Genomic DNA, 24379 nt, shown 5'->3' on the forward strand with positions numbered 1-24379 from the left:
ACTATTAAAACCTGTTTAATTTGATATTACCACAATACAGATGTGAGATTGATAGTAATGACATTGGTGTAAGGTGAGATCAAACTAAATAGGTCTCAATGGGTACCCATTAACAACCAATGAGTCAATTTGACACCTCTAGTCATAAGTTCCTAACTAAAACATATATATGGTGTGAAGTATTAGATTTATAACTTAAGTGATTAAGAGTGTTTATCTTTATATCTGAAATTTTATTTTAGAATTTTCTCTCTTCATATTATGTGAAATAACTGTACCATGTGTTTCCCCCAAAAAAAAATATATAATAATAATAATAGATAATAACCTTGCCATGCGAAAATTGATTGACATGATAACGAACAAGAAATGACACAACACAAAGACGACAAATCCATGGTCACCAAAAAACATCATTAAATTTTTTGAAAAAAAAAAACAACATCATTAAATTTTGGGACTATGATCCGCATTTATGTGACAAAAATGGGCCTAAAAGCCCATACTGCAACCCGAGAAGGTGAGGCCATAATTGTAAATTCACAGGATTAAGCAAGCACAGCAAAATCTGTGCAACTCCGTTGCAGTGTTCTTCCATCACACGCTCACCCCTCTCTCTGCGCTCCCCTGGCTTCTGTAGAATTCCCGGGCAAATAAAACGGAAAATTCAAAGGAAAATCGCCGGCGCTAGGGTTTAAGTTTCTCCGGAGCCGATTAGAAATGTCTCAGACGGGGAAATTGATGCCGAATCTCGATCAGCAGAGCACCAAAGTGCTCAATCTCACGGTGCTGCAGAGAATCGATCCCTTCATCGAAGAGATTCTGATTACGGCCGCCCACGTCACCTTCTATGAATTTAACATCGAGAGCAATCAATGGGTTCGTTTTCCGAATCGTAATTTCCACTTGTCCATTTGGTTGCCCAGAAAATTATAAGAAATTCAAGGGTTTTAGAATTAATCCAAATTAAGTGTTGACTTTTTTAATTAATTACGTTTTGGGTTTTTGCAGAGTCGCAAGGATGTTGAAGGGTCTCTCTTTGTTGTTAAAAGGTAAATCTTTTTACTTTTTGCATTTTTTTGGCTATTGTTTTGTGTCTGTTGGTTTTTGTTTTCGAAATTTCGAGTGAATGCTGATATGGTTTCGCTTAGTTATACTGATAGTTGGATTGCCTGTTGTATTGTTAAGGAATACTCAACCGCGTTTCCAGTTCATCGTTATGAATCGGCGCAATACTGGTATAAATTCTTTATTGTCAATGTTGTTTTATGTTGAAAGATATGCTCTTTGAATGTCGATAAGGACAGTTGGTTTCCATTTGATAGTCACGGTATAGATTGTAGCGCATTTTACCACTAAAATAATTTTTTATTTTATTTTTACTTGCTGTTTTTGCTACTGTTTGTCTCAATCTACATTACCATCTATGTGCAGTGTTTAAACTTTAAATGCATGTCTGGACAGTCTCTAAGCAAAGATAAACATACATCCTTTTGGTGTGCTTCCACAAAAATAAATGAAATATCTAAACTTATCGTTCGAACGTGTCACTAATCTATAAATAATTCTCAAGATTGGTTTGTTTGGATTGTTAAGAAGCTTGGACGATTTGATCTTTGTAAAGTGACACGATATTCATGTTCATGCAAGGTTGAGAAATAGATCAATGTAAAGTATAAAGTTTCATAAAGTTGATCAAAAAGTGGAACTTGTTTTCTCAATGACACATAAAATGAGTACAACCAACATGATTTGAGAGCCAAAGTTCAGACGGAATTGTTTACCTGTTACAAGAAATCTAGTTATAGCGTTGTTTTGAATCTATCAACACAATGTAAAATTTGATTTTGTAAAAGTGTGTATTAGAATTTATATTATACTTTTGAATAAGGTCATTCTCTTTTGGATAGAATTCTTATTACCTTTCTGTTGAAGTAGGTTTTATTTGTGACAACTTTTAGGAAGTCGTACACACTGTCTTCCTAGAATATCTGATTTGATCATCTATAAAACTGAATGACTCTAATTATGTTGGTAAAATATGTTGTTACATACATCTATGCATATATCCCTTTAGATATTTATTTTATTTTATTAATTTTATGTTTTTATTTTATACAGATAACCTAGTGGAGAATGTCTTGGGAGATTTTGAGTATGAAGTTCAAGTTCCATATTTATTGTATAGAAATGCATCCCAAGAAGTTAACGGCATTTGGTTTTATAACGCACGTGAATGTGAGGAAGTTGCAAATCTCTTTACTAGGTACAATGTCTTTCTCATAATTCTTATTGCTTCCCTTTTGAGCACAAATTGTTTTTTAGTTTCTAAGAAAGAGTTATAGACATTTAATTGCATATCGCAGATTTGCAGGATGGTAATATAACATTACAGATTTTTTTAGGGGTATATAGTTGCACAATATATTTTCTCTTACAAGAGTTTGACATTAGTAAAGTTTACAAGTTATACAAATGCTTACATATATGTGTAACACAACACAAAAGGACAATATATGATGTTAAAAGTTGAAGTTATCAAAAGCAGTGTGACCCGGGTGCATGCATAAGATACATATGGATATGCATACAAACAGAGAGCATAGCATGGGATCTACAGAAGTAAAATGGTGACTTGGAAATACTGGATACCTTAGTTTCGTGTCTGCATTAAGCTATGTGGATGTAGATGTGCCACATTTACGCATTTGGATTCTAATGCCTTTCCTTTTTACAGGATCCTGAATGCATACTCAAAGGTTCCACCAAAGTCCAAAGTGGCTTCAAGCAAAAGGTTTTACCCCCTTTCTCCATTGTTGCTCCAATTGTGTTGTATATTTTAATTGTACTTCCTGTATTCAGGTTCAGAATTGACATTTGTTCTTCAATCTTAGCCATATAAAATTAACTTCAACCTGAATTGTTGTAATGTTAGATAACTTATATAATATATTTCTGAAAAAAAGAAATAAGTGGTGGAAAGGGCCCCTTAAGTTTGGTACTATCCTTGGTATGAGTTCCTGTTGTTTCTAATATTTCTATATTTCCATCTTCTCTTTTGTCAGTATAATTTTTTCTGCATATCATGAGTTGCATCATTAACTTGGGTTTGTTTATTGAGTAAATTGTGTCTTCAATGTTGCATCTAATCTTCTTTCTGCTTATTAATTGTAGTGAGTTTGAGGAACTTGAAGCAGTCCCATCCATGTTGGTCATGGAAGGGCCGTTGGAGCCATCATTGAATCCCCCTACTGCCGCTGAGGCGCCTGAAGATTCTTCCTTTATAAGCTACCTGGTATGATTTCATGCATGGTGGCCTTTCGATCTGCTTACTTTTATGTTGTCTAGAACTTTTCCCCTATGGATGGGGATTTGCAAGTACCAAGTGATCTAGGATAAATTAGTTAGGTATGAACTACATAACATTAGATAAAGGGGTTTGAAATGCACTACATGATCATTACAAAGACAAACAAAGGATCTAGAAATGACTCCTTTCAAGTAGTCATTTGCAAATCCCCCTCAATGCATTGCATCCAGTCATTTTAAATCCCTTCCTCGAATCTTTGTTGGTGCATTGCTAACTAATTTAGCCTAATCCCTGGTGGTTCATTATGTATCATCTATAAGTATGTTATTTAATTCCATGGTTGAGATGCTTTTGAATGCATTCCTAGAGTACCTAAAATTCTTTTAAGTCATAGGCATACCTGAAGAACTCACTGTTTGGGCTGTTTGAGTGAAGTTGTAGCCGAGTCCTAAGCGTTTACCTCTCAGTAAAGCATTTGGAGGTGCTAAAATTGAGTGGACTTTATTTCAATCGTTTTCCTCAGAGATGTTAGTTGAGGAAATTTTGGGATAACAAAGGCAGTTGTTTCTGTCTTTCTGATTCCTCTGAATAACAAAAATATAATTCAGAAGCAATACCAATTATAGGAAGAGTATGGGTGTGAGAGTAAGTACTTGAAGGACATTGAAATCGCAAGGGATGTTTCTTAGTGAATGCCCATGTGAAATGAATAAAAGCATATTTCTTCTAAAATTGAGAGAACTATCTTAACTGAAGTAGAGTTTGCAGTTCATCCAGAAGATGAAAAAAAAAGCTTATATTGATGCTCTAATTATTACAAATGATATTGTTTCGGCTAAATTGGTCTAAAGAAACTATTTTATTTTTTTTGTGATATGAGCATTCTGAAAAACCCGAATGATGTATTTGCTTAGACTTAAAGAGAATGATGTCTCTGGATATTAGCATGTCATTCTCTTCCGGTATGTTGTCTTTGCTCCGTATCTCCTTTGTCCTTACTCATTATAGCTTGTTTTCACTGATGGCTAATCATATCGTCCCCTCATATTTACTGCAGGCAGCTATGAATATTGGAAATAAGGCTTCAAATGCAACAAATTCAAGACTGCCCTATCAGTCTACTGGAACTGTTCCCACGCCTTCTTATGCACCCAGTGCCGTTTCACCCCCTGCACCAACTCCACAAATACCCACCCATTCCCATTCAGTCCCATCTACACCAACCCCACTACATGGCTCCTCTGATCAAACCACCAGCAACAATCGGGTCGCTAATCTTATAAAGCCCTCTTCTTTCTTCCCTGTCCCTGTTTCCTCACCTCCTTTGGTCATACCACCTACCTCGTCATCTGTGCCATCTGCTGCTGTACTTCATCCACCCCTGAATCTGCAACGCCCTTATGGCACCCCAATGCTTCAACCCTTTCCACCACCAACACCCCCACCATCTTTAACTCCCAATTCTGCTCCTCCTGCTCCCAGTGATGGGCCTCTTATTAGCAGAGAAAAAGTTCGAGAGGCACTTGTAATGCTTGTTCAGGTATTTTCGTGTTTTGTCTCTTTTTTGTACTCAGAATTACCTCCTGTATTCATTAAATAATTGCCCAACATATAGTGAGCACAGTAAACCTTTTCTTTTTGTCCAAAACACGGTTACTTCATATAGTGAGCACAGTAAACCTTTTCTTTTTGTCCAAAACACGGTTACTTCATAGAAAGCCTTTTATGAAATTATATTTTATATGAATTTGTGTATATACGTTGGGGGCATTAGTCTGCTGATTTATATATCAATATGTAGAAAGAAAAGAAGTCGGTGTATCAACTGTAGATTCATCTTACTATGTATTGCATGAATTGTACCTGTCTCTTGGTTGTTGACAATCAAACATTTGGCCTCCAATGTTTTAAGCATCCTCGACCTAAAGTTTTCTCATGACTGACTCTGTATTGTTATTCTTTTAGGACGATCAATTCATCGACATGTTATACCAAGCATTGCAGAAAGTGCACCATACATGATAACTTAGGGAACCGATGGTGTCTTCCTCTGCATATTCGATCGAGTACAAAATCATGTAGAATAAGTTGTGTATATAGTTATATAGTTATTCTACTTCCGGTCCTCAGGAATAATGGCAGCGCAACAGCATAAGGCGTAACAACTGCGAAAACTTCTACCCGCGCTGAGCTGGTCAATGTTCCTGAGGAATTTACTGACTTGGGAGGGTTGCAAGGGTGGCACTCACTCGGCCTGTTTGTTAATCCATATGTATCGCCCCCTGGACTCTTTGATGTTTGTAATACTTAGTTGAGTTTTTTTTTTTTAATTAATTATATTTCCAATGTTTAATTTGGATGAGTTGTTAGGTGGTTTGGTTGCATTAGTAGTATTCAAACTTGTGTTAACGACCTCTAATTATGGATCTATTTTATTAGTCTATTATTGAAGCTTAGCTGGTAGAGCATACCCTGAACAACTTTGTGTTTTTCGTCTTCTTTCACCGGAAGCCGGGAGAAAAACTTGCATATACACGAAGTTTGTTGTAGTGTTGTAGTTTGGCACGGTTTCACGGTGGGGCAACATGTGGATCTTAATTGCTTTTTTCAAATTGGTGGTTAGCGTCTTTCTCTTTAACTTGCTGAGTTTCGTGTTCAAATCCTCGTACTTTTTATTTACAAGCAATATTCTGTACTACTTTATTTACAAGGGATATTTATACTAATTTACACCAAGGGAAGAAGGGGAAGGGGTTTGAATCATGAGATGCACTGAGTTGAAGAGTAAGATATGATGTACGGCCAGTTTGGAGTTGCTGTGTTGTGAAAAAAAAAAAAAAAACGATGTTTTCAGATGCAGGGGAAGATGCTTCTGGTTTTTGCTGTTTTGGACCCATGATTTTGGGGAAAAACACTTTTTTTCATTTACCAAACATAATTTTAGCTCCAACTTTTTTAAAAAGCTGCTTTTAAAGTAGTTTTAGCAATGTCAAACCAGCTCGTAGTCATATGAGATGAATGAGAATAATTCTTCGTTTCTTGCAAATTCATTCCTATACTAAACATGCCCTCTAAATGGACTGCATTTTTTGCTCATCATCTGAAATGGTAGTGATACTCACTACCTCAGTAATTACTGTTGGATGAATTGGATTTGATCTATTTATTATACACAATCTCATAATTTAAACTTATGTAACGACAATCATGAGGACGAAAGAATCACGCTACTTTGAGGTGCTGTACAAAAATATCTCTGTTAGGACGTGAAAAGCAGATAATTAATAATTAGATAGGCCCCCAACCCTGTTAAACCCTGTAAAAGCGGCCCATTGATTAGTCACAAGTTTCAGAAACCCCTGCCGCCCCCCGCCCTCCTCTTCTTCCTCTCTCCAGTGGAACAAGTAACAGAGTCTGATCGTAAGCAATGGCGATGCTTAGAAGATTGGTGCACTCAAACCCTAAATTATCGAATTCCTCCACCCTTCTTCTTCCTCCCGCTCTTCTGATTGCCTGCAGGGGAATCGCTACTAAGCTCTTCGTTGGCGGTATATTACTCTCTCTCTCTGTGTTTTTTCCCCATTTTTGTAAAGTATTCTGCTTTAAGACGAAATGAAGTTGTGTTCTCTGAATAGGAAGTTCAAATCATATTACAAGCTGTGTCGAACTCGAACATAATCGGATATCATGTTTTTTTCATCCAATTTACCAAAATTAAGGAGAAAGATATAATCTTTGGTGGAATTAATTTGTTTGAGAAGAAGTGGATTGGACTAAGTTTACAAAGTGTTTGTTAGACTTGTGCTTATCCAGTATGCCCCCCTCAAAAGAGATTATACATATTGGAACCTTGTGCTTATCCAGTATGCCCCCCTCAAAAGAGATTATACATATTGGAACAGGACACATTGAAATTTACAAATACCATGTTCCAACCCAATTCGACGGTTATGATTTACCATTTGCTAACGGAAGACTTGGGACAAAACCGGTCGTAATGACTTTCCAAGATTCATCCAGCCGACCCTCCTTAGTGGGATAAGGTTTTGTTGTTTTTTGTTGCTGTTGTATTTTTCAGAAATTTCTCATCAGAATGATGTATTTAAGAGCAATCATGAACTCTGTTTAGTGTACCCTTGCTCACTTTACACTTGCTAAAATCCGGTTCTTGGTGGGATGAGAAGTTATGGGAACAATTCCATTGCTTCTCTGACTCTGTATCTCTGCCATCTGCATAAGAAAATTTATGGTATTCTTGTATGATTTCACCTGTGGAATAGCTTCTTTGAGAAGAGATTATGTAATATGTATTGGGGTTTAATTATTTAAGTGGTAAAAGCAAGGTGTGGGTTTCTATAGTTCTGCTCTAGCTAGCAAAATGAACATTGGTCACCCAAATTTTTTACATTATGGCATATAAGTTCGTAGTTTTTGCATTGCCTGAAGTCGTTTAACTGCCATTGGTTTGATTTGTTTTCTCTTGTTTATTTCTCATGCAAATCTCTTTGTTTGTTGATGTTTATCCTCTTGATTTAAAGAATTCTTTGTCTCCCCGCGTTGTAGGACTATCGTTTTACACCAATGAGAAGGGGTTATCTGAAGCATTCTCTCAGTATGGACAAGTGATAGAAGGTGATTTGCATTCAAATGCAAGAATACTGAGGCAACTATCTCTAAACTGATTATATTCTGTCATCTTGTACTTAAACCTTATTTATTTTTGGCAGCCCAAATTGTATCGGACAGAGTCTCAGAAAGATCGAAAGGATTTGGATTCGTGACCTTTGCTTCAGAAGACGAAGCCCACAAAGCCCTGGAGGAGATGAATGGCAAGGTAATTCCTTGTTTTCTGTTTTCCTTAATCCATTTGAATCTTGCCATAATAAATAACTCCAAAATGACATATTCAAAACACTCGCAGCCACTGAATGGACGCGTTATTTTTGTGGACTATGCAAAGCCGAGAATCAATTATGGCAGTGGAATGCCGATTGCAAGAGGACCTCCTGATTCAATAAAAGACGGTTGATCTACTTATGCAAGGTCTTCTATTCGCTGGGAGGCACTTGCAGGAAGGATTAAATGCGTGGAAATCAAATTCATGTGAGTTTGCTGTATTATCTTATCCTCAAAAACAACTCAGAAGCACAGCCAAAGCACGACAAAGCAAGTAAGATCATATAGAATATTTCATCCGATTTCTTACAACCTCCAAATTCAGTGGATGGAAATTTGATAAACATACCAAATTCTTTCAAACGCTATATAGTTTGGTAAGGATAAAGAATTCCTGGAAGGTTGGACTAGCAAATAATGAAGATGTATTGCTTTTGTTTATATAAGCATGCTTTTCAAGTATTTGTTTACCCTTCCCATTTCATGTATCGCTTTTGTTTTCCTTCCTTTCTCAATGCTTGTAACTCATTATGTCGAATCCGACCTTATGCTTGGCTTTTGCTTAGGATTTTATTTAAGGTAGACTGAGCAAGAGAAAGAAACTTATGTCTCATTGATGTATGTCACCTTTTATCTCTCTCGTCACATGATGGGCGAGGTAGGAGGGGGCGTGATAGAGATAGGAAGAGGGGGTGGCAAACAATCATTGGAAGTGCATTTGACAATCAGCTCACACACACTCGTGTTGCATTCGTTGAGATTTAAAAAGATAATTTTCTGATTCATGCGATCCTTTTGCCTTTTGGGATGTGAATTTGTAGAAGCGTTAAGTCCATATGAAGCTTGTGACATAACCAATCAAATTGCAGCAGGAAGCCTAAAACTTTGGTACTACATTTTGGGAGAAATGTAAACAATAAGCCAAATTATAGACCCACAAAAACATATGAATCTGTACTCTTTCATATTTTGCGGTTTCTTGTAAGTTGCAAAAATCCAGAACCAACCTGCTGTTGGCATGTTGCTGCTAAATGGCAAACGTTGTCGAAAGAGATGTGGACATCCCATCAGATTCTAGTCACCTAAGAGATCAGTGGCACATCTCACTAATTTTAGAGGCTTAGCAAACGAGATGTGTTTTTCGTCTTGGTGTTGTACCTATTATCTTAACGGGTTGTATCGTATTAAATTCCTTATCTTAATAGGTGACCCAATAACGATCCAAATTGTTAACAACTCGTGTCGTTTAGTGTCAGGTTAACGAGCCATGCCAAAAATTGTCAAGCCTAACGTCTAGATATGGTAAATGATATCTTATTAGGTTATTAATAGGTAATCCAAAAATGATCCGACTCGTTAACAGATTTTTACTGGTAACCCAATAACGGTCTAATTTGTTAATGAATTAATTCGAAACCTGTTATTTTCGTGTCGAGTTAATAGGTTACTCTGTTAAAAGAGCAATTGCAAAGTGGCTCCATACCCTCTCAAGAAAACAAAACACAGGAGACTTGAGAGAGACTTAACGCCTTCCTTTTCCTCCTGCTCCATTTTTGTAAATGGCTTTCCTCGTGAGTTAATAACCCACTTCCCACCGGCTTTCTTGGCCATTGTCGACTCAAAAAAAGGGCAAATCATGCCATCATGGTCCTTTACAATCCGAACATTTCCTCAATTTTTAATTGCCGGCTGAATTAGGTGAAGTAAGGACCCCTTTTACGCCCTTTCTTTAGACGCTTTCCTTCATAACTCACATACTTCCATTCATGCCCTAATGATATTTTTTTAATGTACTCAGAACACGGAGCAGTACATCTTATGTTATTATACAAGAGGAGGGAAATTATTTATTTATTTTTTTTAAGTGTCCCTCCATTTGTGTGATAAAATATGGTCAGACATACTGAAAAATCTCTCCATGCCCTACGCTCTACATTTAGTATCAAAAAATCGGGTTTTTTGAAATATTAATTGACATTCATATTTTATGGAACATTAATGTCGATAGAAATTTCCTTATGTTATTATTCAAGTGGAGAGATTTTTTTTTTTCATCAAGTGTCCCTCTATTTGTGTAATAAGATGATGGCTTATTTGTCCGTGTTTGAAAAATATCTCCACGCCCTACACTCTACATTTATTAACAAAAAAATCAGGTTTTTTGGAAATGTTACTTAACACTCATATTTTGTGGAAGCATCAATATCGATATAAATTTTGACGGTTAAAATGGTTGAAATACATTTAAGAAATACTAAGAGCTAGTTTGGTATTGCTGTGCTTTGAAGAAAAAAAATGTTTTTGTTGTGCTGTGAGAATAAGCTCATTTTTGCTGCTTTATATTTTCAGCTTTTTTTCACCCAAAACTATGAAAATAAACTGTTTATAAGTGTTTACCAAACATCTTTTTTAGCTCAGTTTTTTTATACCCACTTTTTATAAAAGTACCTCAGTACCAAACCAGTAAGTTGATTAAGCATTCATCAATTAACCATACATGTTTGGTAGAGTAGCATATCCATGACAAATTTATTATAAATAAAACATTTTGTGCCACTCACATCATTTTCTTAATTTCTTATTTATAAGAATATGTTGATATTGAGCCTATATCGTTTTTTCGGTTTCCCTATACTTGTCTACATTTGTCTACATATTTTTTCCCTAACCCATTGGAAGAAAATAGCTGAGAAAATAAATAAAAATCATCTGCACAAAATAAATAGCCAAAAGACGAAAAAGCCCAATACCCCAAAAGCCACACACAAAGTATCTAATGTCCCTTCAGTCCTCAGCTTCCTCTCCTTCCTTTCCTTCTTCCTCTCCAAGTACTCTTCGTACCTCTTCCTTCCTTCCGCCACCCTCCTCCTCCCCTTTCTTCCCTTTCTGCCCCCCAACGCTCTCTCCAAAATTACCAAACCCTCCCTGCCGTTCAAGTGCATTCCGTCTATGTCCTCCACCTGCAAGCTCACCTCCCTTATCTGCATCTCCCCTCCCCCCGACCCTCCGCACGTGACCAATATCCCGCACTGCACGTGCTCCGACGCCGTCCCTTTCTTCCCCGGCAGAATCGACGCGAACCGCGCGTGCACCTCGCCGCTTAGCCAGTGCCGCTGTACCGACACCGGCGAGTGGCTTGAGAGGTTCATCGCCCGCCGTCCGGTCGGGTCGATCATGATCCAGCTCAGCGTCAGATCGTCCCCGAGGTCGCGACAGGTGTCGGCCTCCTGCCCCTCCGGGTACTTGATTTGGGTGGGGACCACGTCCTTGGGGTCCAGCAGGTCAATCCGGAACGGCGAGCACCGGAACCACCCGGTCACGGTCTCCGTCTCGATGACCTTGCTCAGGATGAGCTTGCCGCGGTGGTAGATATCGACGGCGGAGATTAACTCGCACGGACGGTCCTGATCATGTTTTGGCGCGATACCGGAGGTTGCGGTTGCGGTGTTGGGTTCCAGATTGGTGAGGAGAGGGAAGGAGTCGGAGAAGAAGGAGAACGGGCCGGCGGGGAACGTGGAGATGACTTGGCGGACACGTGGCGTGGAGCTGGAAGGCCACGTGGAGTGGCAGATGTTGGCCCACAGGGGCTGGTGGGAGGCTAGCGCGTGGAGTTCAGAGGAGGTGCAGGCGGCGGAGGCGAGAGTGGGGCCGTCGAGGCGGGTGAGGATGTGGGTTTGGATTATGTCCGGATGGACGGCGGATATTGAGGCGGAGCTGGCTTCGTTGGCGCCGGTGGACGGCGGTGGGTGGGAGTAGCAAGCCATTTGGGAGTACAGATTGCTTTTTCCAATTAGTTTGGGGTACACCGAAGAAGACTGAAGAGAGAGGTTTGTATTTTGGGGTTTATATAGCAACGTAATCAGGGGATAATGCTGAAGTCATGAGCTCCTTAATTATTGACCTTGGATTTGGAATTGAATTACGAGATTGCCATTTTCATTTACTCCTCTGGTTTGCTTGATGTTTGACTGCTCAGCCGGTACTCATCATCGGGTCATTGTACAACACTTTCCTTTGACGTGTAAAATGATAAGCTGTAGTCCTTCCAAATTAATAGCGTTATAAGGTCTAGGTTCGAGTCCTTATGCTAATCAGTAATTGGACTTAAAATAAGAAGTTGAATTTCAATTGTGGAGTATTAACGAGTTTACTAATCATGAACAAATCAAAATAGATACGAGACGCACATAGATTAAGAAATTCGTTGTAAAAAGTGAAAAATAGGAATGCATGTTACATTTATTTATTATTGCCTCACATATCTAAAAGAAAAAAAAGGAAGGATTTTTGTTCCGGTTCAAGTGAATTATAAATTATTTATATGAAATCAATAACACTTAGACTCTGATTTCGACAATGTTTAATAAACAATTTCAATGGGAAATCAAATGGTGATCCTCCCCAATTAGATTCCTTCCAACTAACAATAAAATACTACAAATACATGAAATCCAATGGAGCATCTAATTTTAGGGTGAATATGTCATGGTTGGAACATTAATGAATACAAAAGATTATGAATTGAGCTTTACCCTCACAAATCACATGTTGATATCTTGGATTATCCTTGTAAGTCAGCAAACCTCCCACATCCTCATAAGGAATAGATTTTTCAGTGTACTCAAAATACGGAACGATACGTTATATTAAGGGGTGTGATATCCACACACCTCATACTTCTCACACATTTTTCTAATTTTCGATCGTCGGATCGGACGAATTAAAGAATATCAACGGACAGAAATTAACAAGGGTTATGTGAGAAGTAAAATGGGATGTGTGGATAGCACACCCCTATATTAATTATACAATTGAAGAAACACTTGAAAAAAAAAAACTTTTCACAACTTGTATAACATGTGGCATGTCGTCTCGTGCTCAAAACACACTGAAAAATCTCTCTTAAGAAGTAATGAGGCCATCTACAACCGAGGGCTGGCCAGATGACTCGTTTTAGCCCTTTGGCCTCTAAGATATTAATATTTTAATGAACAATACATGACCATATTTGTCTCTGTCTCCAACCGAGGGTCAAAGGGCCATAGGGCTCGTTTTAGCACTGTCAAAAAAAACCGTCTCCAACTGAAGGTCATAGGGCCAAACATAATTTATTATTTAAATTTAAAAACTACAACAACATAATTTATGATGACATGTACTTCGCATATTTTAATCAAATAAATCATCCCATACGCAACCCCACTGATCTTTTTAATTATAATACTAATTTTTGGTCAATGTCATAATCGTTTCTTTCTAAGAAGTTTCTTTCGTGTTATTTTAATCCGTCTTATTAGTCGATAGGTTCACTATGTAAGATTGATTTTTTAAGTCCTGACGCTGATTGATTTGCATATTCAATTATATTGAATAATACAATGTAACAAAGGCTAAATTGAATTAACAATTTCCGTGCTTCTAAGGTATTTGAAAGATTATTTCTGTTAAAAAAAAATTAGAAATTAAACTTTATAGTGAGTTTCATAAGGATTCAAGTTGAAAATTAAAAGTTTTGTTAATTCTTTTGTCAATAGGTTGCATTTGAAGATTCTGACTAAAGAGTAATAGTTTTAGATCACATGTGCAGTTCAAGTGCACTCTATTAACAAAAGAATTGATAGAACTTTTAATTTTCAATTTAAACCTAAAGAATATCACCACAATGATTTAGTTCTTAATTTTTTACCACGAGGATAATCTCTTTCGAATGCCATATATAATTACGAGTACCATTAATCAGATTTGACCTATAATAATTTGATGGTTGTAGGCAGGTTAAATCACCCTATCATCCTATCAAGTTTATCTAATTCAAATAGACATTTTTGCTTTTAGCTAGGAAAAGTTTATGGACATCACTCTATCATTTTCTTCATCATTTTAAAATTATCTAAAATAAAATAGAATTAATTAACTATTGTTTTATAACAAATAACGATTGACATTTTCACAAAGTACTCTCCATTTGTTTACATATGTAGATTACTAAACGATAATTTGATTAATTTGATCGGTTTATGACATTTGCACGTTTAAAATGTGGGAACCACACTTGGGGGAACAAAGAGATGCACCCATAGGGTCCCATGGGGTGAACAAGAATATGTACCTAGTTTATTTGTCTGTAATAAAAAATAAGATGCTACCGACACTTCAAAATGATAATTTTACACTTTTTCATTTATATTTTCTTCCTTGTATTTTTACCATTGAAGAGTGAATAATAATTTTTTAGTGTGTCAGTAACAGCTTTTTATTTTTATACGTAAACCTTCTTTTTTAGAGTAATTTCTTAATTTTTATAGTTAATTGACAATAGGTAAGAAACACGCTTTCGGAAAGTTGTCGAATAGTGGCAGGTGCTCAGTTCAAACATGATTGTTCATCCTGCATTAAAATATATGAACAAGTCATTTTCCGCAGCTGTTTAGGATTAGAGATTGTTTGATTAAGTGGACTGTTAGACCAAATTCTTAAGTTTAATTAGGTGGTTTCGTTGTTTTCAAATATTATCAGTCGTCATGCATTAGTTGGCAAGTGCATCGAGTGCCTACTAAATCAAATCCACACTATTCAGTAGTCAACAACTCTTAATATAAATGAAAAGACATACTGGCTGTGGACATAATACTGATATCGATATGGCAATATTCGCAAAATTAAGAGTGAAAATGGAAAGGAGAGTGAAATATAAACTTGATAGCTTACCAAGGCAATAGTCAGTAGCTGGTCCGAGAGGGTGACCAACCACATTGGAATTGAGACACGGGCCAAACTCCTATGGGAGGCAGTAGTGTGAATTTTCCATAATGGACAAAGCCTGACGGAGGTTTGCCGAGAAAGAAGGTGCACATGAAGGTGTCAGGTTGGGGTCGCGTAGTGGAAGCAGAGCAAGAAGGTGTCAGGTTGGTGTCGCGTAGTGGAAGCAGAGCAAGAAGGGTGTCAGCTAGGCAATGGTCGTTCGTGATACTATTCCCTTTGTTTGATATGCAGTTCCAGCTACAAAGCCAGAGAGAAAGATGTGGGCGTTCATTTAGGCTTCGCTAAGTCAGAAGCTGTCAAACACCGCCTTTAGATATAAATAAAGAGGCCTAATGAGTATAAAGTGAGTGACAAGACCAGACTCAAAAGTGCTAAGTTGTTCATATGCGACCTCCTATCTTTTAGCGCAAGTCTCTGTTGACCAGCGAGATGACTCTGTATCGGTGAAATATAGAAAATTCAATGAATATCGACGATATTTATCGATTCACTACAAAAATTTTGCCGAAACCCTTTGCGGATTTCAAACTTTTAAAAATTTCATGTGAAATTTTTACATAATATTGACTAAATCTAAATGAGTTGACATATTCACCCCATTGCAAATTTCCATATTCCGTATATTTCTATAAATTTGTATATCGATATTTTCACCTATATTGTTAAGGACATTCTTTGTTTCTCACACCGTTATTTTGTTTTCAAGAACTTCTTGACTTTACTTAGGATATTTCGTTTAAGGAATGAATGTGAAACTTAATTTTCTGAAAATGACGCCTCATTGTCATTTGTTAAAAAGTAAAATTGCTTCTCTAAATCAAGTGGTATGATTTTTTTAATTTTTTTTAATTTTTTTATGGTGTTATCCACGTGCTCCTTTTTACTTTTCACACACCCTCTCTCAATTTCTAGCCTCCAGATCGAATGAATTAAAAATAATCAAAAATCAAAAATTAACTGAATATGTGAAAATAAAAAAAGATTTTGTATGTAACACCACGCTACTTGGGATTAGGCTGCCTCGTACGAATTGACATGAACTATTATGATTAATTAATTAAGTGGGCAGTTAAGTGTCTAATAATAATGAGCGCAGCCGTGGTTGGCTGGTCCGGTGGTACCATATCTATTCTCACCGAGTAATGCTATTCATACTATATTTTTGTACATACCACCTTATGTGGCATTTGATGTGGACAACCACATCATTTGAATTAATCAGATTTTTAAATTTAGTTCATTATTTAATAAACTAATAATTAAGAAAAAATAGTTAATTAAATGATAATTGTGGTATACGAGGAGTTTTTCTCCTTCCTTTCTTTAGGTTTTGCAAATTTTTCAAATGATGTGGCTGTCCATATTAGATGTCACCTGAGGTAGTATAGAAATATGGTATAAAAACATGGTATGAATAATATTACTTGTCCACATTAGATGCCACTTAAGAGCAACTCCATTGTTGCAAAGGCCTCATAGGGCAAGTCACTATTGAATAGCCTCCAATGAACAGTAACTACTGTAGCATCCCACATCGCTCAGGGGAGTGGATCCTGTAAGTCTTATATGTATATTCTCATTCCTACCTAGCACGATGCCTTTTGGGAGCTCATTGGCTTCGGGTTCCATGGGAACTCCGAAGTTAAGCGAGAAGCGCAAGAGACCACTCTCATGATGGGTGACCTACTGGGAAATTCTCGTGTGAGTTCCCAGAAACAAAACCGTGAAGGTGTGGTTGTGGCCCAAAGTGGACAATATCGTGCTATGGTGGTGGAGCAGGGCCCGGGATGTGGTAGGGCCCGGGCCGGGATATGACAATTTGGTATTATAGCCTAACCCTGGCTGTGGTATCCTGACGAGGATGTCGAGCCCCTAAGGGAGGTGGATTGTAACATCCCACACCTCTAAGGGAGTGGATCCTGTAAGCCTTATATGTATATTCTCATCCCTACCTAGCACGAGGCCTTTTGGGAGCTCACTAGCTTTGAGTTCCATGGGAACTCCAAAGTTAAGCGAGTAGCGCGCGAGAACACTTCTATGATGGGTGACCCACTAGGAAGTTCTCATTTGAGTTCCCAGAAATAAAACCGTGAGGGCGTGGTCGGGGCCCAAAGTGGACAATATCGTGTTACGGTGATAGAGCAAGCTTGAGATGTGGTGGGGCCAGGGCTGGGATGTGACAACTCCCTTTAATGAACAGTAATTGCCTTTTTCATTTCCATCCCTACACTGAATATCCATGGCAATAGGCAATAAAATATTATGATTTCTTATTTTATAAAATAATACAAAATAATTTTGTCTGTAATTTTGAATAAGATTTTTAATGGTTCTCGTTGCACCACGTGTCATTATCCGAGAAGACAATTTTTGGTGATAGATTTCGATAAGATATTTATCCAATGTCCGTTGTGCCACGTGTCGTTACCTTTTCAAAATCGTTGAGAATAGATTTCCAAGAAGATTTTTAATCAATCACATCGCGTCACGTGTCATAATTTGTTTACAATCTTTAAGGATAGATTTAGATTAGATTTTTAACGAATGATAGTGTCACGCCTCGATTCGACATACGTCAGAATTGACATGTGACGTCACCAAATACCTATCTCTAACATACCCTGCCTCTGGAAAAAGGCAAAACATAACTTAAGATCCAACTGCGCAATAATTCTTCGTAGGCTTTATGGCTGCATCTAACATCCTCGTTAGACTGCCTACGTACCCTAAATAGGGATCAAGCCATTTGTAGTTCATCACTTCACAACACTCGAACATTCATCACATAAGTCGTTATGTCTCAACAAAATATCACAATGCATATCATGCAATATTTCAAAGAATAAATGATGAATTATGATCATATTCTCTCGCCATATTTATCAACAAGTCTAATCATAACATAACAATGATATCCAACATAACAATCCAACATGAGAATAACATTTCCACTTCATCCATCACATAAATCATCATGTTTCCCACATAAAATCACAATTCATAGTGTGTAACATATTAAAGAATTAACAAAGCACAATATTATTCTCTAGAAATATTAATCAACTAAAATAATCATAATAACAACACTCATATCCAATGTCATTCCACAATTCCGTCAATTAATCAATTCATGAATCAAAGATGCACAATCTTAGCATTTAATTATGTTAATCAAGCAATGCGATAACAACACATTTCACGAATTTAACCAAGGAACTCTATATAATTCCCCACTTGGATTATGAGTAATAAACATGGTAATTCTAATTTATATTAACAATATCTATTATGGGTAATTCCCATCCATTTGAATTTAGGATTCTAAGATCACTTTACGGAAATGAACAAGAGCAAGGATTCCGGACCACTCAACAGAATCTAACAACATCAGGTTCCGGACCACTCAACGGAACCAAAATATCAAGCTGTTTCTCGTAATCTACCCAGACCTGTCACATGTAAAATCAATGCCTACATTATGGGAATGGTAAATTGACAAATCAGGCACTCAGATAAGTTGCGAGGCTCGGGTGAGTGACAATAATATAAGCATGTGATACAATAATAAAACTAGCCATCACTCACAATTTATAAACCTTGAATATAAAGCATTCATAAGAAATCAATACCAAACCTTTGGGAACTCCAAGGGAGTCACCCAGACATCCAACGGTTCGTCTGAAACAATCACAACATCTCACAACCATATTCTCCTACACACAATGAAAAGTAGGGTTAGAGCGACACAGTTCGGTCGAAGCCTACATCTTTGAAGCTATCTCAATCCAAACTCAATGAAACCCAAGGTGGATACGATCTCGAACCATCACTCAACGGAATCGCAAAGTAAGAAGGATTACGGACCATCACTTAACGGAATCCGAGTGGATATGATTCCGGACCATCATCAACAGAATCCGAGTGAATACGATTCCGGACCATCACTCAACGGAATCGCAGAAAGCCAACAACCATAATGTACAACGGCTCAAAGGAATGAGACTAACATAAGTTACTTAATTTACAAAAGCTCAACCAAGGAAAATAAGGCACAAATACTAAATTTAGAACGGATCAACGAAGCGGAAATGAAACAACATTGAAGCAACAAATCCCTATCACAATGGGTTAACGGCCCACCATGAGCCCTTATCATTTCATCACATCATGCCAATGAAACAAATTAAACCATATTTCAATATATACGTCAAATCTCATTTCATGAACTTAAATCAAAGGCTAAGCATAAAAATAGCTATTCAATAGGAAATATATTTATAACACCAAGTCATATCCACACAGGATAACAATTACGAAAACAAGGTAATCATCAATATCACATATATTAAAGTCGCTCACCAAGATAAGCCGCAAAGCCTCACAGAGCCTCCATTAATACTAATTTTAACTAAATATTAAGTTCTATAATGCATTGAGGTTTGGTGACGATCCAACGGTCGGATTGTCGTCAATCACCCAAACAATTGGCGGTCCAATTTGATCACCACACCAAACAATTGAATTTTGGGAAACCAAGCTAGACATAGGTTCACAGGGTGACTAGAAGGTATTTGGAACCTAGACAACACTCGTGGATGATCCCACGCAACACCATACGCAGTGGTGGTCAAGGTGGAGGATTTAGAAACCCTGAATTTTCAACATTAACTAGATGAGCTCAAATTTATGTGGTAGCTAGAACTCAACAAGGGAAACACTTTTCACAACTAGGCCGACGATAAATTCTAACCAGAAATCATCCAAATTCACCGGAGAATACCGGATTTCTAGGGTTCTAAACACCCAACTCTAAAATGAATAGGAAAGCACAAACTAAGCATACCAACTTGAAGATTATGAAGAGTGGATGAAGTTTTCGTACCTCATTTGAAGGAAATGGTTGTTAGAATCGCTAGAAAAATAATAAAAACCACCGGAAAAGTCGTGGGCTTTGTGGCTTCGAACTGCAAAGATGGAAAAGGAAATGGAAGTCCAACGTTATAGAGATATAGGGCTCATCAAGAGCTTTCCATAGACACCAAGATCATCCAAAATGGAGCTCGGATGAAGGAGATACAAGCGGGTCAAGTTTATGGGTTAACGGGTCCAATTAGCCCCTAAAACGGGTGAGTAGCAGCCCCTCCCCATTTTTCAGAAAACCCTCCCCCTTTTCTGGAGGTTTCACTTCAATTATAGCATTTTGGTAAAATTACCAAAATGCCACCAACTTCAAACGACTCAAACTTCTCCGTTCTGACTCAGAATTAAAATCTGTTTACGCCTACACGCTCATGGAATCGAATTCTACCTAACCAACTCAATAGTTGATCGAAAAGGTCGAGAAAATTGGAAATAACTAAGGTACTCCTCACTTTGATTTTCTCAAATTTGGAGAATTAACGAATTAGTTTTAATTAAATCTCCGAAATCAAGAATAAAATAAAATACTAATTTTGGGGACGGGATATCACAAACAGCATGCCACATGGCATTATCTACAACCTAATCCTTTCTTTTTCCTCTATATAACCCACCATCTATCCTAAGAAATCACACACCAAAATCAAAATCTCTATTATTATTTATAGTTTCTGATTCCTTCTTCACCAAAATCAAAATCTCTATCATTATTCATAGTTTCTGCTTCCTTCTTACAATATCTTATTCTTCAAGGATGTTGTGGGAAATCGAGGAGCAAAAGAAAGCATTGTTGAAGCAAGGGGGAAATATGTTCAATCTTCAGGTGGCCCAAAATGAGATGGAAGAGGAAAAGTATGAGGAGCGTAGAATGAGAGATGACGAAGCAAAAGCCAAAGAGCCTCACATTCTCGTCGAGTTATCCTAGTTGTGTCTCGAATCTCCAGGCCTAACTGTTTCGCAAACCTTGATAAAAGTAGGCAACGACGAGGTACATATCTCTTGGACGATTATTTTGTCTGTAACAGTGTATTTCCTGATACGTACTTTAGATGTTGTTTTAGAATGGAATGACATTTGTTCAACAAAATTACGATTGCTGTTTGCAATCATGATTCTTACTTTGTGTAAAAGAATGACGCTTTTGGTATTATGGGTCTTATTCTTGAGTAAAAAATTACTACTGCCATGCAGATACTTGCATATAGAGCATCTGCAGACCAAGTGGATGAGATAGCGAGGATGGGAAAATCAACCATTCTTGAGTCCCTGATGAGGTTTTGCTCCGTAATCGAATTTATCTACATCATAGAGTACCTTTGGAGACTTACTGAGATAGACTTGTAAAGGCTTCTAAAGAAGACCGAGATGCGAGGTTTTCCTAAGATGATTGAAAGTATCAACTGTATGCACTGGACCTGGAAAAACTGTTGAAGTGCATGGCAATGAGCTTATAGAGACAGAAAATGAGCAACAAGTATCATTTTGGAGGCAGTGGCATCATTTGATACATGGATTTTGCACCTTTTTTTCGGTGTTCTGGGGGCTCAAAATGACCTCAATGTCCTTGCCTAATCCCCAATGTTCAACGATGACCTGCAAGAAAAAGCACCAAGAGTCACGTACTGGGTCAACAGATGTAAATACCACAGGCCATACTACCTAGCAAACAACATTTACTCAAGGTGGTCATCGTTTGTCAAAACAGTTCCACGTCCGCGAAGTGCAAAGGAAAAACACTTTGCAAGCTGTCAAGAGAGGTGTAGGAAAGATGTGAAGCGTTGTTTTGGTATCCTACAAGTTCGTTAGGTGATTGTCAGAGGTGCTACCAGAATGTTTGATTTAAAGTCGATTTGACCCATCAAGGTGATGTGCATCATTCTTCACAACATAATTGTGGAAGATGAGTACGATTATGATGCCGTTGATGAATATGAGCCAGACAAGATAAACAATTCCTGACACACAAATATATTGTGCTCATGACGCCACCTAATAACCGATGCAACATGAGCCATTACAAAGGGATGTACGTTACAATGAAAGACTCATTCAACGATATACTGCACTTCAGGACCCATATATGCACAATGAAAGACAAATGGACTTGATAGAGCAGCAGTGGGAATTGAAACAAGCTCAAGAAACTTAAGTTCATTTAGTATGTTTGTTTTTATTTGGTGTGTCTATTTAATTTTATTTGGTGTGTTTTTTAAGTTCAGTTAGTGAGTTTTTTTTTTTTTTTTTTTGGTGTGTTTGTAATTTTATTTGGTATGTTTATGTAATTTTATTTGGTGTGTTTATGTCCTTTGAATAAAGATTCTCTTAGTTTAAATAAATTACCAAATTAAATAAATATAAACTTAGTTTAAATAAAGTACGAAATTCAATAAATTGGAAACAATATAAAGTACTCTATTCAATAAATAAGAAATTACAACCCAAAGTGATTGGAAAATTATGGGATTCGATTAAAAACAAATTCCCTAGTCCCTCGTGAATGGAAAATCATCACCTAATCAATTTGTGGTGTTAGGATCATCTCCTTTTGTCGTGCGAGAGCCATCTCCTCTTGTTCTTGCTTCCCTTGCACGCCTCTTTTGCACCACGTCCGTTTTCCCCGAATTCCAAAAATATTTAGAATTCGGTGACTTCCCTTTTAAATGTAACAACCCGTTCCAAATTTTACGTTTTTATTTTATTTTAAAAGCGTGAATTTACGAAATTGCCCTAGAGGCAAGGACTTTGACTTCCGTTGACCATCGACTTGAAAGATGTGGGACTTATTCTTTTAGCATATCCTCGTAGTACTCATTGGTACGAACGTATAGGCGAAAGCCGTTTGCGAGTCCGGATTATAACGGTATAGTTACGGACGTTCGAAATTGGTTATTCAAGGTTAGTGTTTATTTAAATTAAATCCCCACTTTGTGGGGGAAAGCCCAATCATAAAGAAAGAAAGAAAAAAAAAAAACAGGGGAAAACCTTCCTGTGCACCCATACCCGCACCCACCGCGGGTCCATTTTCCAAGGCCGATTCCGGCCAACTCCGGTGGAGTTTTTCGATGCCACCACCACCATCTTGAAGCTCTCATTCCCCTCTACAAAACCCACCCAAGAACCACCTTGATTAACCACGGGATGTGGAGGTTTGAGGCCACGAAAGTTGACGAAAATCAATGGTGCTCCGGCCACCCTTCTCCATTTTCCGGCAAATCGGAAAAGCGATGGCCGATGCCACCACTTGGGCTTTGTAGCCCATCATCCCAGGAGCAAAACCCAACCAACCTTGACCCCGTTGGACCACCGTAGACGACGAATCGACGTCGGGAAGTTTTAGGCACGCGCCGGCTTCGTGGGCAAAATTGACCATCTTCCGTCCACTTTTGGACTTCGTGGCAGGTATGAAAGTTGTTCCACTCACTGAGATCTTCATTTCTGTGAAGTTTGAGAATTTTTAGAAATAGTTGGATTTTCCGGCGAGTCGGGGCGGCCGACCGCCACCCGCTGCGGCGCGTGCGGCGGCGCGTGGCCAGTGAGCTGCCAATGCTATTTTTAGGCTATGTCGAATGTTTTGAATTCAGTTTTGTCATTTGAATGACGTAGGTTGATCGTTGGAACCTAAATTCGTTATGATACGTTACTTGATAAAAATGTGAATCGATGATCCGACCGTTGGATCGTCACCAAAATTGGATACATTATAATACGTAATATTTAAAGATCATAGGAATTTACGGATCGAGAATCCGACTTACAGATCTTCCTGAATTGGATTTGTAAGTTAGTAAAATAAATGTTCACGGCCACTTGTTTTAGGCAATTGGCGGAGATCTGACCGTTGGATCGTAATGAAATTTTAATATGTTATTCTAGAAACATATTGCGGATCGTTGGAAGTTACGGATTGAAAATCTGATATGCGGATCTTCCGGGTCAAGTTATACAGGGTTGTAAACCCTACCGTCGATCTTTGATCGACGGTTGACTTATGGTCAATGGGTCTCAAGCTATTTTAGAATGTCGTTGAGGTTGTGTTTTATGTGAATTACATATTCTACGGATAAGAGTTCTGAGATGTGATTTGATAATTGGTCACAGGGACCAATCATTCAGGACGCCTCGATGCGCGTGCTAGAGAAGTATAGCGTGGACTCCAGGTGAGTGGATCTTTTCCTTTTTATTGTGCATATTATTGAGAGTTCTATCGACACTTTTAAATTGATTAGGTATATTACCTTCATATAATTATTGTGAATGCTTGAAGTACCTATATGAACTACGAATGGCTTGATCCCTATTTAGGGTACGTAGGCAGTCTAACGAGACGTTAGATGCAGCCATAAAATATTTGAGACAAAAGCCTTGCTTGGGAAATTGAGTAATGCAAAGGAAATTGGTAAAGACAAGTTTTAGTTTTGTGAATTAGTTAGTTAAATTAGAGTTAATTGGATTGTTATGGATAATTATCCATGAAAATAAGTAGTTTGGGAG

General features: G+C 37.7%; 3 protein-coding genes across 4 annotated transcripts; 2 read left to right on the plus strand and 1 right to left on the minus strand.

The window, feature by feature from the left end:
• The first annotated feature begins 559 nt into the window (after positions 1-559).
• On the plus strand, positions 560-5761 carry LOC103941127 (mRNA-decapping enzyme-like protein). Of its 2 annotated transcripts, none has more exons than XM_048576473.1 (8): positions 560-879; positions 1012-1052; positions 1189-1238; positions 2122-2266; positions 2738-2794; positions 3175-3295; positions 4368-4850; positions 5441-5761. In XM_048576473.1, exons 1-8 carry the CDS (start codon positions 721-723, stop codon positions 5444-5446), a joined length of 1062 nt encoding a protein of 353 aa, XP_048432430.1. In that variant the 5' UTR covers positions 560-720; the 3' UTR covers positions 5447-5761. The 2 variants fall into 2 exon arrangements, with proteins under 2 accessions (XP_048432430.1, XP_009349596.2); XM_009351321.3 differs by having other exon boundaries at positions 562-879; positions 5276-5761.
• An 846-nt stretch (positions 5762-6607) lies between these two features.
• LOC103962098 (small RNA-binding protein 11, chloroplastic) lies at positions 6608-8668 on the plus strand. The gene is made up of 4 exons (XM_009374766.3): positions 6608-6858; positions 7874-7942; positions 8038-8144; positions 8232-8668. Exons 1-4 carry the CDS (start codon positions 6738-6740, stop codon positions 8337-8339), a joined length of 405 nt encoding a protein of 134 aa, XP_009373041.2. The 5' UTR covers positions 6608-6737; the 3' UTR covers positions 8340-8668.
• Positions 8669-10723: 2055 nt separating this feature from the next.
• LOC103941151 (probable F-box protein At2g36090) lies at positions 10724-12052 on the minus strand. The gene has a single exon (XM_009351346.3). It carries the CDS (start codon positions 11968-11970, stop codon positions 10912-10914), a length of 1059 nt encoding a protein of 352 aa, XP_009349621.2. The 5' UTR covers positions 11971-12052; the 3' UTR covers positions 10724-10911.
• Positions 12053-24379: the final 12327 nt, after the last annotated feature.

This window comes from the organism of the source record quoted next, unplaced genomic scaffold (genome assembly GCF_019419815.1).
Source record: "Pyrus x bretschneideri cultivar Hongxiangsu unplaced genomic scaffold, Pyrus_bretschneideri_v1 Contig9, whole genome shotgun sequence".
Classification (NCBI taxonomy): domain Eukaryota; kingdom Viridiplantae; phylum Streptophyta; class Magnoliopsida; order Rosales; family Rosaceae; genus Pyrus; species Pyrus x bretschneideri.